At 34.3% G+C, this 14,666-nt stretch overlaps 1 protein-coding gene across 20 annotated transcripts in view; it reads right to left on the reverse strand.

Annotated features, from left to right (window-relative positions):
- smtnb (smoothelin b) overlaps positions 1-14,666 on the reverse strand; it is a 124,465-nt gene that overhangs the window by 76,372 nt on the left and 33,427 nt on the right. For 15 of the 20 annotated variants that reach the window (XR_012406535.1, XR_012406534.1, XR_012406532.1 and 12 more), the window contains one exon: positions 1,834-1,894. Coding sequence is in view for 11 of the 20 variants with exons in the window: in XM_073951663.1 (XP_073807764.1) it covers positions 1,834-1,894 (61 nt within the window). In the remaining 9 variants the exon portion in view is untranslated. Of the gene's footprint in view, positions 1-1,833; positions 1,895-11,065; positions 11,140-14,666 lie in introns of those variants that run through there. The other 5 variants (XR_012406536.1, XM_073951669.1, XM_073951670.1 and 2 more) reach the window with 1 other exon arrangement.

A 14,666-nucleotide genomic window follows, 5' to 3' on the forward strand; every position in this document is an offset into this window, starting at 1 on the left:
GTAGTGTTAAAGCCATGTGTTATAGTCATGTGATAGGGGCTTGACGAATAAAGGCTGATTTATACTTCTGCGTCAAACGTACGCTTAGGCTACATCGTTGACGCATAGCTCTTCGCGCTGGCCGTCGGCGTCGCTGACGTGCACCTCCCAAAACATGTAACTACACGTCGCAGCAACGCGTAGCGCAAGCTCTGTGATTGGTCGGCTTGGTAGCGCTGACGAGTCTGGGCGGGACCGTGAGCCGCGTGAATGGTGCGAGCCTGATGGAGTGTGGAGTCCCGTGAAGAAGCTCCGGATGGAAAGTTTTGTTTTGTGTTTACCTCATAGTTAAAGTTGTTGCACGTTCGCCGGTTCCTGCCTCAAAATGAGCGAATTTGAGCCACTTGTACATCCAGGAAGTGTTCAGGAAAAGCAAAACAGCAGCGAAGAAACTCGACACAGAGGAACATTTACACCTCACTGCCAACTAGCCTTTCGGAAGTGTTTATGCAGACCAACAGAGACAGCACGCAGAAGTATAAATGCACAGCTATACGCGTTGCATGCACTGTGGGTTACGCCGGTCACCTGACGCAGAAGTATAAACCAGGCTTAAGGGAAGGATACGCAATGACACAAAAGCCCCAATCAGGTAGCAAATCTCAGCAGCCCCGCCTCCATTTTCTGATGTCTCCGTTTTCCCCATCCACACTAAGACGGAGCAGCAGCGTTTCAGAATGAAAACAGCCTCTCCAGCGTTTTTCAAAACGCTCTATTTCGGCACTTGAAAACTCCGGCGTAGTGTGGACGGATGGCGTAACCGTAGCAAAACTTATGCGTTTTCAAACTAAAACGCACTAGTGTAAACAGGGCCCTACTAAGTCAAAAATTTGACCTTTCATCTCATATTTATACCATATTATTTATTTAACTACTGAGCAATATTAATTAATTACATGCACATACTCTATGGTATGTAAACAATTTAGAAATTGTCTGTATTTTTATCTTAACAGCATGGCAAAAATTTAATTCTAGGTCCGTGTGACCTATTTGTAACATGTTAATCTTAGATTTAGCCTACTTTTCGGCTAAACACCTGACAGCTTAACACCTGCGAAGCACAACAGCTTTACCACCAGACACCATCACCATCAAGGGAAGTCATAAACAAAAAAAGAAAAGAAAAAGTTTGTTTAAATCTCAGATCCGAATGCTTGCAAGCCGAAAAGCACGTCCTTCCCTCCTTCCCCACAACAAGCGTATATAAATGCTCTTCCCTGTCCTGTCCCAGCCCCAAACTTCCTTTGTGTCCGTCTGAATAACAAACAGTGGCTTCCCAAAATGTCTGGTTTTGTGCACTCATTAAGGCCGTCTCTGCTTGGCCGTGCTCTCACCCTGGCCAAAATCACTGGGTTGAGCAGCTGAGTAAGGACCACTAACACCACAAATGTCAGGGTCACAGGAAAGGAGTTTTACTTCAACAAGACTCTGCGTCTAAATATAGGGGGGGTTAGACCTGGGGTGCGGGGGGGATGAAAGTCTTTTTGGCAGACATAAATGAGCTTTACATCTCTGGATATTCCCCCCTCACGTGCACTGTGAAACAAATGCAGTCGATTTGAGTTGGGTCAACATGAAGGAATTAAGTTAATTTTTTTTTTTTTACAAATTTAAGTGGATTGAACATAAAACATAAAAGTTGTCCCAAAAATAACTAAAAAAACTCATTTTTAAATAAGTAGTTTGAACAAAACAGCAAACATCATCAGAGTGCGAGTCTGAATATTTCAGTATGCTTTAGCAGGATGAAACTATTTTAATGGAGAGATTGTCGTGTGCAATTTAACTTGCCTTTTCTGTGGTTCCCGATCCTCACTGATTGGCTGATGAGCGACTCTGTTGGGATGTTATCCTGAAAGACATAAACTCAAATAAATATCATACTAGATAAAGACAAAACGTAACCAAAACACTAATTTCTGTATCAGTTCAGTTCAGTTCAGTTCAATAGAGAAATTTTACTCTCTGAAAGCAAACAGAGCAATAAATCAAGTAAGATAAAACACGGATAGTTGAGTTAAAAGCTATTATTACACGGCTGTCTGAAATATTTGATTCTGATTGGTCAGTCGTGATATTCTAAGATATGTTATTTCCAGATAACAACCGTTGAATAACATTGACTCATCTTGACTGTGTTTGCCGCTGATTTTGACTGTTTGGTGTCATCTTGTGGCTAAATAATTCATAGGTTAATGTATGCTTTATTCAGCAGTTCTCATTTGTAAGCTTTGACTTTAATTAAGGAATTATTACAGCTGTAAAATGTTTACTTTAGTGTATAATTTTAAGTTTTGCGGCAAATAGCTGTGTAACAAGTAGGGCTGTAACGATACACCAAACCCACGATTCGGTTCGTATCACGATTTTTGACCCACGATTCGGTTCGTATCACGATTTTTTTTTTTTTTTTCGTGTGGGGTGGGGAAAAAAAAGATTTTTAAAACTATTTTTTATTAAATAACATTGAAAAAATCTTTATAAACTAAACATCAAAGAACAATATTAACTATGCAAATTATTAACAATATAAATAGCCATATATAAAATAAATAAATAGCCAAAGCTATATCACTTCTGTTTTCTTTGTAACAAAATACTGTTGAAAAACCAAACAGAACTAAACTGCATTGTGTAGATGGTTCAAGCATGTTGAAAATTATTTTTCAATCAAGTTCTTTTACATAGAAAAAGTAAATTAAATAGCTACTAGGGATGCTCCGACAACCGCCGCTCATTAATCGGTTATTAACGGTGAACTGGTCAGATTACAATTAATTTTATATTAAACAAATTGACGTGTGTATTTTGTGTCTGACACATTAAATATTGCATTTTAAAATACTGATTTATTTTTATATATTAATAGCGGAACAGAACAACAGAGCATCTTCACGCACCTGCAGTGTTTAGCACAGAAGAGCAGAATAATCTAAATAAAATGAATAAAATAAATAGGACTGCCCTAAATTATTTTCACTTAAATAATTAATTTATATTACAAAACGAAAATACTGACTGATTCTTTTTAATAACCGGCATAGGCTTTTTTTCCAATCATATGTTTATTTCTTCCGTCAAATAAAAATAGCTGACTTCCTTAAATTGCTCGCTCCACGGAAAATATGCATTTATTTAATGCCCCGCTGTTATTATTATAATCACAAAACCTTTTACATTTTTAATAGAAATCATTATTTTAAAGATTATGTCCTGATATAGCCTATGTATTTCTCTCTCTCCCTCGCGGTTCAAGTGCGCGCTGCTTGATGAAAAGACAACAACAACACGCGCGCATATGTAGACTTTTTGTAAACAGTTTGTTTAAATATGATATTGCATTAATCTGCGTACATGCTTTAAGCTGTAAAATAAAAAGTAAAGCCTATTTGTTGCGTTTATTAAGCAGATCCAGGTCAACATAAGCGCTGGTTAAGCATCAACAGGTCTGTATCAAACAGCAATATTCTTCTTCCATTTTGCTTCTTTGGCAAATGTGTCAGTAGGCACGGGTTATACGTTATGGTCCCGCAAATTAAGTATGCCTTGCAGTTAAACAAGTGGCCGAAAACTAGGCGCACCTCACTGCCTTTATATTGACAAGGAAAAAAGAAGAGGCGCGGTCCTCTTATGAAACGACTGAATCAGCTGGGTATCAATTGCGCAAAAGTGTTGCTGTCTGTGTTGTTACAATTGTAATATTTAATACTATTGTGATATTCAAGATTTGTATATTCATACAGCTCTGGATAACTTAAAACAACGATTAGACCATCAGAGCGGCGTTAATGCGTCCTGAAATAAAGCGAAACGGCTATAAACTCCAGCAAGATTGTGAAGTGATTATATGCAGAGCCATATACCTTTATCTCTAAATAAAGTATAACTATAGAAACTGTGTTCATCTTAACTTAAAGCTTCGTCGTGTTTTCTGACCTCACGCACCTGTCACTCAGCACTCTCAAAGGTTCAAACAGAAATCGCACAGCACGGTTACAGAAAAGTTTGCGCTGTTACCTGACATCTGGTGAACGCCCATCCCTCTCTGCGCAGCCACATTAACTGTGAGCAAATCATCGTATATGCGCTGAAAATCCGGCCGCTTTGACAGCATCAGCAATGTTTCTGGCGTTGTCTGTTGTCAAGCAGGGTTAAGTTATTTTGTTTTTGATATTCCTGACATTCAGACGGTCCCTTACTAAGAGCTCCGTGCGAGCTCTCCCGGCTAAATATTGCGAGGGCTTAAACGGAGCAGTGCTTGTAATGTTTAACGGAAAAAAGTGTTAATTAGCTCAACTTTTGCAGGCACGCGTGACGTTATTGGAAAGGTAGTCACGGGGTGTGTCGCGATTCTCCCTTATCACACCGCAACACAGGATCGTAGATCTGAGTGTCGCGATTTCGATTTTATATCGTGTATCGTTACAGCCCTAGTAACAAGTGTGATGAAGTACATCACGGTGGTTGTTTGTTTGCAGAAATTAAGCCCTTCAACCAAAACACATATTCCTGTATCCGTTTACCAGAAATTATAGCCTAAGAAGTTATACAGACTGAATAACTAAGTAAGATAAAACACGAATAGTTGACTTAAAACCTATTATTACACAGCTATCTGAAATACTTGATTCTGATTGGTCAGTCGTGATATTCTAAGATATGTTATTTCCAGATAACAACCATTGAATAACACTGACTCATCTTGACTGTCTTGCCACTGTTTTTGAATGTTTGGCGCCATCTTGTGGCTAAATAATAAATAGGTTGATGTATGCTCCATTCAGCAGTTTTCATTTTTTAGCTTTGCATTTAATTAAAGAAATAATAAACTATTATGGTTAGGAAAAATGCTTACTTTAGTGTATAATTTTACATTTTGTGGCAAGTAGACATGTAATTACCAGAATAAAGTACATCCAGGCAATTGTTTTCATGGAATACAGCCCTTCAGTCTATTACAAACTCCACTCAGCTGTTTTCATTTCTAATTTAAGAATAATAAACCATAATGGCTTCGAACAGTGTTTTATGTGTACTTATAAAATTGTCTGGCTAGTAGCCTTAATAATAAATGGGACAAAGTACATCCAGGATGTTTGTTTTTGCAGAATAAAGTCCTTCAATCTTATACAACTTTGTGTCAGGCTACTAACAAGCCTGTCAGGCTTTATTCTGCGATAACAACCGTCTGGATGTACTTTATCCCTTACTTGACCACATTTCATGATGCATTGTTGTGAAACCTGCATGCAAGATGACTGAAAATGACAGAAATCTTCTGGCGTAGTGACATTAAAGTGTAACGCAGTCAAAACCTGCCTGGAACTACTTTGTTTCTCTAAAAACAACTGCACACCTTAGAAAGACAATCAGCCAATCAGAATCAAGCATTCATTGTATTACCTTGTGGACGGTCTTAAGATTGTCAGTCTCATTCACGTCCAGTTTCTTAGCCATAAAAGTATCTTATATAAATATTATTTTAATTTCCATGTATTGTCATAAACACATTCATTTGTAGAGCAAGAAGACAAACGTTTACTGCCGTTTGTTATTCCTACTCATTACTCCTATAGGCAAATGAACGGTAAGCCCTAAAACAACTGCAGAAAAGAGCTTACTTTCGCATTGCAGAATAATAAAACAGAAATAAAAACCAAACGTCAGTCTTTGAGTATGTATGAAAGCTGTAAAGGAGGCTGACTACTAAGATGTTTAGAGTGCGCTTAATGCTGTCTTTTTGGCTTAACGGTGCTCGCCTACATGCTGTAAAAGGATTAAGAGTTATATGCTACAATAAACACCAAACCTCAGTTAATCAGCAGCCCAACACAAACAGAAATAATCTGGAATTACACGAGGCGGTCACGTGTTTGCCTGCGTTTAGGCTTCTGAATGTGCAGAACGCCGGTTTGAGAGAACAATTTAAACCCAGCGCATGTAAATAGATGACCATTTCAGCCTCTGAGATTTCACTTGCAAACAACAGCAAGGCATCATTTCCTCTGCGTAAAGCAAACAGATGCTGAAACTTCTCAGCAGCCGTCACATCATAATTCCACACTATAATTATAAGTCGGACGCCAAAGAAACAAGAAAAATGTTCTTTTCTGAAGTTCAGACTGAGTTTGCAGAGCCATTTGACCCAAAAAATAACAGTTCTGTGAACTGGAGCGGCTTCATTGATGCTTTATTTTAGCTCGTTTCTTGTGCAAAGCTATACCATGGCTTTTTAATGCTTTGATTATAGCACACAAGTTGCATTAGACGTATTTTTCATCCCTTTTGAGCTCTGCTCTCCTCAGGGTTCTTACACATTTTCCAACTACAAATTCCAGCACTTTTCAAGCACTTTCAAGGTACATTTGTATGCTTTTCCTGCAACTAATAACCACGGTTAATTATGTTTATATATATATATATATATATATATATATATATATATATATATATATATATATATATATATATATATATATATATATTGTAAGTATTTTTTCACATTTAAATCAATTGTGCTATTTTAAAAAAAATTAAATTTATTGAGCACTTTAGATTTATTGGAGATATTTTGGATTTATTGGGAAAGTTTACCCAAAAATGATTAAAAAATAAATTAAAAATGCTTTTAAGTTTGGTCTCTTTCTACGTTAAGTTGATATCTCAAGAAATGAGCTTACAGTCAGATTTTGTTTGGGTGTCGTACATGATATTTCATGTGCATTGCTATTTTTTCTTTACAGTCATTGGATTGTCGTTTAAGGCTTAAAAGTAGGTCTATAAAAATCTGACTTTAAAAATTTAGTTGTCTTAAATTTCAGATAATCAAGTTAAGAAATACAAATTCAAAACATTTCTAATAGGATATAATCAGTATTATTAACTTACAATTGTTAATAATTCAATTTAACACAATTGAAATTCAAATTGTTTTAGCATTTATTAGCTCCATAAATGCGCGTATGCGGTGAACATTTTGCAATGAAAACTGGTCGCACGACAACAATTTATCCACTCGCACAAATGCTCCCAAATATATTTGGGATCACATATTAAATATGTAGGTCACATAGACAAAATTAAAACATATATATTGAGGTCACATAGACAAAATTGTGCACATATGCAACCAAAACAGTCACAATTTCAATCCTGCTAATCCAAGCAGGTTCAAGCACTTCGTCTAAAATCCAAGCACTTTTCTAACCTTGAAAACACTAAAATAAAAATCAAGCATTTTCCAGGATTTCCAGCACCCGTAAGAACCCTGCTCTCCTTTAATTTCCATTAGTGTACAGATGCAACACTGCACAGTAAGTGTTTCTGAGTGAAAATGAGCAATGCATTAAAACTTGATGACTTTAAACGTTGCATGTATAGATTGAGCTCATTGTGACAGGTTTAATCTAGATGGCGACCGCAGTTAAGTGAGCCAGACGGACTCTCTTGAACTCAAACTTCTCGTCTACTTGCATGAACAAACTTTTTCTTTTTGACCGAAATGCCGCATAAAGCAGTAGGTCTTCAAAACAGGCCGATTTTGGGGTAGCTGAGTGCACATAGCTCGTAAGATCTAGCGTGTGTAAAGCAGTCAGTGTCATTTTCCATGAGCGTCTGGATAAGTCTGGTGAACCACACACACTTAACTCATGATGAGTGAAATACAGAAGCAGAGCCTGTCATTTTGGCTTCAACACAGACACACACACACACACACATTAAAATGAGATGAAGAGACCATAGAGCAGACAGCATAGACACTACATATGCAAAGACTTTGAGACTTGCTGGATATATAATGTAATCTGAGTGAAAAGTTAAGCATTTCTTTGAATATTTTGAATCCTTCAGCAATATGAGTTTAATTAGTTAACATTTAGTTAACAAACTTTTGCCAATTATTGATATTATTGATTTTTGATATGGCCCAAAAATCATGTAAATTAGCCTGGTTTCCATAAAATTGAGAATCAAAGCCATCTTTACCATGATATTTTTGTTAAAAATCTGATAAAATGAGATTTTAACATTTAAAACATTACAAATGATCACAAATAAAACACTGTTTGTTTGAACTTAATATTACCCATAAATCATGCAAATTAGCTTGGTTTCCAGAAAATTATGGAGCCGCAAAACCATTTTTGACATAAGATTTTTGTTAAAAATCTAATAAAATAAGAAATTAAGATTTAAAATGATTACAAAAGAAATACAAAAAATAAAATGATGTTTGTTTGAATTGATATTGCCCAAAGATTGTGTACATTAGCTTGGTTTCCAGAAAATTATGGAGTAGGAAACTCATTTTTACCATGAGATTTTGGTTAAAAATCTGATAAAATAAGAATTTAACATTTCAAATATTACAAAAGATTGTGAATAAAAAGCACAAAAAATGCTGTTTGTTTGAACTTAATATTCCCCAAAAACCATGTAAATTAGTTTGGTGACCAGAAAATTATGGAGTAAAACTATTTTTAACAAGAGATTTTGGTTTAAAATCTGATAAAATCATAATTTACATTTAAAATATTACAAATGATTACGAATAATTGCAAACAATAAAATGCTGTTGGTTTGAACTTAATATTCCCCAAAAATCGAGTACATTAGCTTGGTTAACAAAAAATTATGGAGAAGGAAATCCATTTTTGCAAAATCCAATAAAATAACAATTTTACATTTAAAATATTACAAAAGATTGTGAATCAAATGCAAAAAATAAAATGCAGCCGGTTTGAATTTAAAAGTCCCCAAAAAATCATGTAAATTAACTTAGTGGCCAGAAAATTATGGAGAATCAAAACCAGTTTTAAAATGATCACGAATAAAATATAAACATTTAAATGCTGTTTGTTTGAACTTCCTATTCTCCAAAGTAAATTAGCTTGGTTTCCAGAAAAATAAGGAGTAGGGAAACCTTTTTTAACATGAGATTTTTGTTAAAATCTGATAAAATAAAAATTTAATATTAAAATATTACAAATGATCACAAATATAATATAAAAATTTAAATGCTGTTGGTTTGAACTTGCTATTCCCTAAAAATCATGCAAATTAGCTTGGTTTCCAGAAAATGGAGGAGCCAAACCCTTTTTAACAAGAGATTTTTGTTAAAAATCTGATAAAAGAATTGCTTTTTATGGATCATGTGACTGAAATAATGATGCTGACTGTTACTTTAAATACCATTTGTGGAGATTTGTTTAAAAGAAGCAATACATTTACAGTAGAGGTGCCCAAAATAGGGCCCACAGGCTAAAGATGGCCCATGGTAAACTTTGGTTTGGCCCCCTTTCCCATCTGAAAAGAGAGGGAGAATGATAGGGAGTGGATTGGGACGATTTCTTTGATAGAGATCATAATTTCGAATTTAACGTAACCTTTAGTTTCTTTGTTTATTTAAGGAGCTACAAAAAAGCCAACTAAAATTGCATGTTGTAAATGAATCTTTTAAAATGTAAATACTGCCACTGGACAGATGCACAAGACATTGGAAGCAAATCAAGGCAAAGACTGGAGCAGCCTGACTAGTGCATTCAGCACTGATCTCCATTGTGTTATAAATGTTTTTACTACAATAAGTTCATTATAAAACACTACAAAATGATACTGCATCATCAATTAATATATTTTTAGTTGTTTAAATATTAGCAAATAAATTAGGAAATTACCCACAGCAAATTTAAATGTAATTCAGTTTGGTATATTCAACTTTGGCCCACAACCCTCAATCAAGTTTTATAAAAAAAGTTTGGGCATCCCTGATTCACAGCAATGTAAAAAAAAAAGAAATTAAGAGTTAATTAAGAGAAAATGTTCAGCTTCTCTAGAATCTACTGGATTTATTAGAAATGTGTTGGCGTAAAATGTTAATATTGGGTAATGATAATATTTCTTTCAAAGTTCAAAGAAAATCCTGGTCATGTCCAGCACTTCAGAAAACGACAATAGCTAATGAAAACAAATGCTTTACTTTGCTGTTATTAAACAAAAAATCTGAGTTATTTCTGAGTTATTTAAGTTAAAACCATTGTTTATTTATGTTCTAACATAAATATATGAAGATGTCAAAAATATGACACTTTTAGTAGTTTATGCCAAATAATATGTATTTGTGTCAAATTATCAATATCATTCATTCATTATCTTTTCGGCTCAGTCCCTTTATTAATCTGTGGTAGCCACAGCAGAATGAACCGCCAACTTATCCAGCACATTTTTACGCAGGGGAAACCCTTCCAGCTGCAACCCATCACTGGGGAAAAAAAATAAATAAAAATAAATAATAAATATCTATGTGTGTGTGTGTGTGTATATATATATACACACACATACATACATATATATATATACATACATACATATCTATATATATATATATATGTATATATATATATATATATATATATATATATATATATATATATATATATATATATACACATATATACATACACACACATATATATATATATATATATATATATATATATATATATATATATATATATATATATATACACACACATATATATATATATATATATATATATATATATATATATATATATATATATATATATATATATATATAATTTTCTGACATGTTTATATTCATTTTTACAACACATTAACAATGGTTTTATTATATATATATATATATATATATATATAATTTTTTTATTTTTATTTTTTTTGCAAAAAATACCACCAGTACTTTACTGATAAATCATAAATCCATAAACAGGTCTATTCCCCTAAAACATACACAAACAAACAAACACCTTACTAGCTTAAGTAATATATAAGTTCAATTATCCAGTAGTAGAATATTTTCAACATGACAATAATGAAATTTATTCAAAGAAATGTAATTTAAAGCATCATGATGGCTTAATGATAGCGCATTTAAATTTCATGTAAATATATACACCCATCACTTACACTATGAAGTATAAACAACAACAGCAGTACATTAAAAACAACCTGCTAACCCCTTTATGAAAGGCTGCTTTACCTTCTCCTGGAGTTTGTGTCTGAGGCTCTCAGTCCACACGTGAGTTCAGCACATAAAACCAGCTCTAAGTCACTGAGCTCTGAACACACACACACACACACACATTCACACAGGCCACGCCTCATTCTTCCTGACCACCCCCCTCCCTTCCTGACCACTCCCACTCTCTTCCTCCCCACATCCCACTCTTCCTGCTTAACTCAAATCTCTCAGCTCTCATTATACTGAAGGGGAGCCGATAACCTGCAGATCTGGACCCTCAGCTTCGAACTTTGCACCTAAAAGTCGCCCTGAAATGTCATAAAAAACACTAAAACTGACTGAAAAAATGCACTGAAAAGTTTGATTAAACAAGCTCACATTCTGAGTAGTAGTGCAATATGACAATATATAGCTGAAGTCAGAATTATTCACCCTCCTGTGAATTTCTTTATTTCATTTTATTAAATATCTCCAGAATGATGTTTAACAGATTCAGGAATTTTTCACAGTATTTCCTATAATGTTTTTTCTTCTGGAGAAAGTCTTATTTGTTTTATTTCGGCTAGAAGAAAAGCAGTTTTAAAATTTTTTTTAAAGCATTTTAAGGTCAAAATTATTAGCCCCCTTAAGCAATATTTGTTTCCGATTGTCTACAGAACAAACCATCGTCACACAATGACTTGCCTAATTACCCTAACTTTACCCTATTTAAGCCTTTAAATGTCACTTTAAGCTGTCTTGAAGAATATCTAGTCACATATTATTTACTGTCATCATGACAAAGATAAAATAAATCAGTTATTAGAGATGAGTTTTTAAAACTATTATGTTTGGAAATGTGTTGAAAAAAAATCATCTTTCCATTAAGCAGAAATTGTGGAAAATTATATACAGGGGACTAATAATTATGACTTGAACTGTATATTGTATGGGCAAAATAATAGCCTATCATTCATGTTATGCTCTATTGATTATATGGTTGCGTTACAAAATGTATTGTTTACTGTAATGCGTTTTAATAACATGCAGTGCTCAGCATTTATAAGTGCACCCCTCACAAGTTCCTCTTTTAAATTCATATTTTTAATAGGAAGATGTTCAATAATATATTTGTGTGTATACATTGAATTAGTCAGTACTGAAGCCAAATCTGGAGCTAATTTAACTAAATCATTTACAATAACGGTCCAAAAACTAGTACTAGTAATGGTAGAGAAAAATATTGAATACAAATTTAAAGAAAAGAGGAAAAAGAAAAAAAAAAAGAAACAGTTTGTTAAATTTTGTAGGTTGTGATTTATTTTTGCAATATTTTGCTTAAATTTAATTGCATTATCTTTTATTTTCTAAATATGTTTTTGACTAAAATATTATTTTCATACATATATGTGTTTAATAAATCTGTTTTGTTTGGATGCATTAAAATATATGCCCATATTCACTGAGAAATGGACACAATTATTCATTTTCAAAATAGGGCGAACTCAATTACGCTGAGCACTGTATATGAGTGTAATATTATCATAGACAGAAACATGAATAAAAGCACTGTGAAAAACTTGCAATCTTAAAAATTCAATTTACATGCTGCATTGTATTAAGCATTTTTTTTTACATTTATGATAGGCCTGTAATTGTTTTTGAAAAGCATTTTAGTTTTAACTATTTAATTTTTATATATATATATTTCTACTTTTTTTATTCATTCATTTTGTATTCAGCTTTTTGCATATGCGCATGAAAAAACCAGTTGCGCCTAACTGGGTAGGATAAACTTTTTATTCGATAAGAAAAGATGCGCATAAACTGTGATGGAAACACTTTTACCGCACAAACTCCAGTATGCGCATTAAAAAAGGTCATGTGATTTTGTTAAAAGAGATCATGTGATGCTTAAAACGTGTGTGAATGGATAAAACGTCAGGCTGAGCACATTAAAAAACATCTGAAATGTTGTTTTGGTCATTATAAAATGCCTTACCATTTCAGTATTAATGTTATTATATTATTAACAACCTCCAGAATCAAGAGCGCCTGTGCTCCGCGTCTGACACCTTCAAACCATTGCTTCAAACGCCACTGCGCGCTCACAGCTTGTCCAGCCTGATCTCACGAGAAAACGTAAGTATTTTACGTTTTGCCAGTTTAGTGGCTAATTCGTACGAATTCGTACGATTTCAGTCGTACGAAATGATACGATTTTAAAAAGGAGGCGTGGCACCTAACCCCACCCATCATTGGGGGATAAGCAAATCGTACTAAATTGTACGAATTAGAACGTACCAATTAGCCACTAAATGAAGAAGTTACGAATTGCCGTGAGATTGTGTTGGCTTGTCAGGATTGTCTTCTGAAGCGCATTCATTTAGAAAAGATTGATGCAGCTTCTCCAACTGCAGCAAATGCAGTTTTTACTGTTTATATTTGGCGCCAGTTAATCAGGAAGTGACGATTTTGTTCGATTTGACTCGGATGGAAACGATGCTTCATTGGCACAACTTATGCGATAATCCAGTTTTGCGCATAAAGTTAATTCGCATTTTTGGATGGAAACACCACCGATAGAGATAGAGATGTTTTGCAATCAGCTGAAATGTTGCTTGAATGAGTTTTTATGTACGGCCGATATATATTGCATCACCAAAAAACAATTAAGCTCATGTCCATGTTGTGCGATAAGTCCATTATGACAGGCCTATCGCCCAGCTCTAATTCAAAGCATTATACAGTACAGTACATACTCAGCTATACTACATTATCCTTTTCATTCTTATATGTAAAGTCTGAAAAAATAAAAGCCCCATGATTCCCAAAGCTAATCTGTGTACACAGGAAAAGATGTCAAACTGAGATATAACACAAGACGGAGCAAAACAAAACATGAAAGAGCTCACGACGGAGAAGGAAAACGTTGAAAGGCACGCGAGGGAATCACTCCGACAGCACACAGGAAAAACAGTGCGACTCCTGCAACTAAAGCAAACTACTGTATACAAAGCACATGTAAATGCCAGGAATGTACAAGAGGCCATTCTTCAATTCAGGCCTGCTATTCTGAACACATTCAAACTGTCAGTCATAGCACGCACAGCTGAAGTCAGAATGATTCATCCTCCTGTGAATTTTGTTTTCTTTATCGAATATTTCCCAAATGGTGTTTAACAGAGGGAGGAAGTTCATTTTTTTATAATGTTTTTTCTTCTGGAGAAAGTCTTAATTGTTTTATTTCGGCGAGAATAAAAGCAGTTCTTAATTTTTTAAAAAGCATTTTAAGGTCAATATTATTAGCTCCCTTAAAGGGGTGGTCCAGAATGTAATTTTAAGGCTTGGTTGTGTTTATAAGATGCAAAGCAATGTGTGCTCATGTTTCACTTGAAGGAAATCACGTTATTTTTTCATACATTTCACTTTGATTATACACAGCTACTCAGCTAACATGAAAACGACTGTCATATTTCCTAGTTCCTCTGAAAGGCCTGCCCTTAAGTGACTCTGATTGGTCATCGTCATAATGTGCTGCTATTCGCGGATCGGCTCAAGTATCAAGAATGAAATGTTTCCCGGTATTGGGTTGTGACTGGATGGGCTATCCACTGCATAAAACGTTTGTTGGAATAGT

Source organism: Danio rerio, chromosome 5 (genome assembly GCF_049306965.1).
Source record: "Danio rerio strain Tuebingen ecotype United States chromosome 5, GRCz12tu, whole genome shotgun sequence".
Lineage (NCBI taxonomy): Eukaryota > Metazoa > Chordata > Actinopteri > Cypriniformes > Danionidae > Danio > Danio rerio.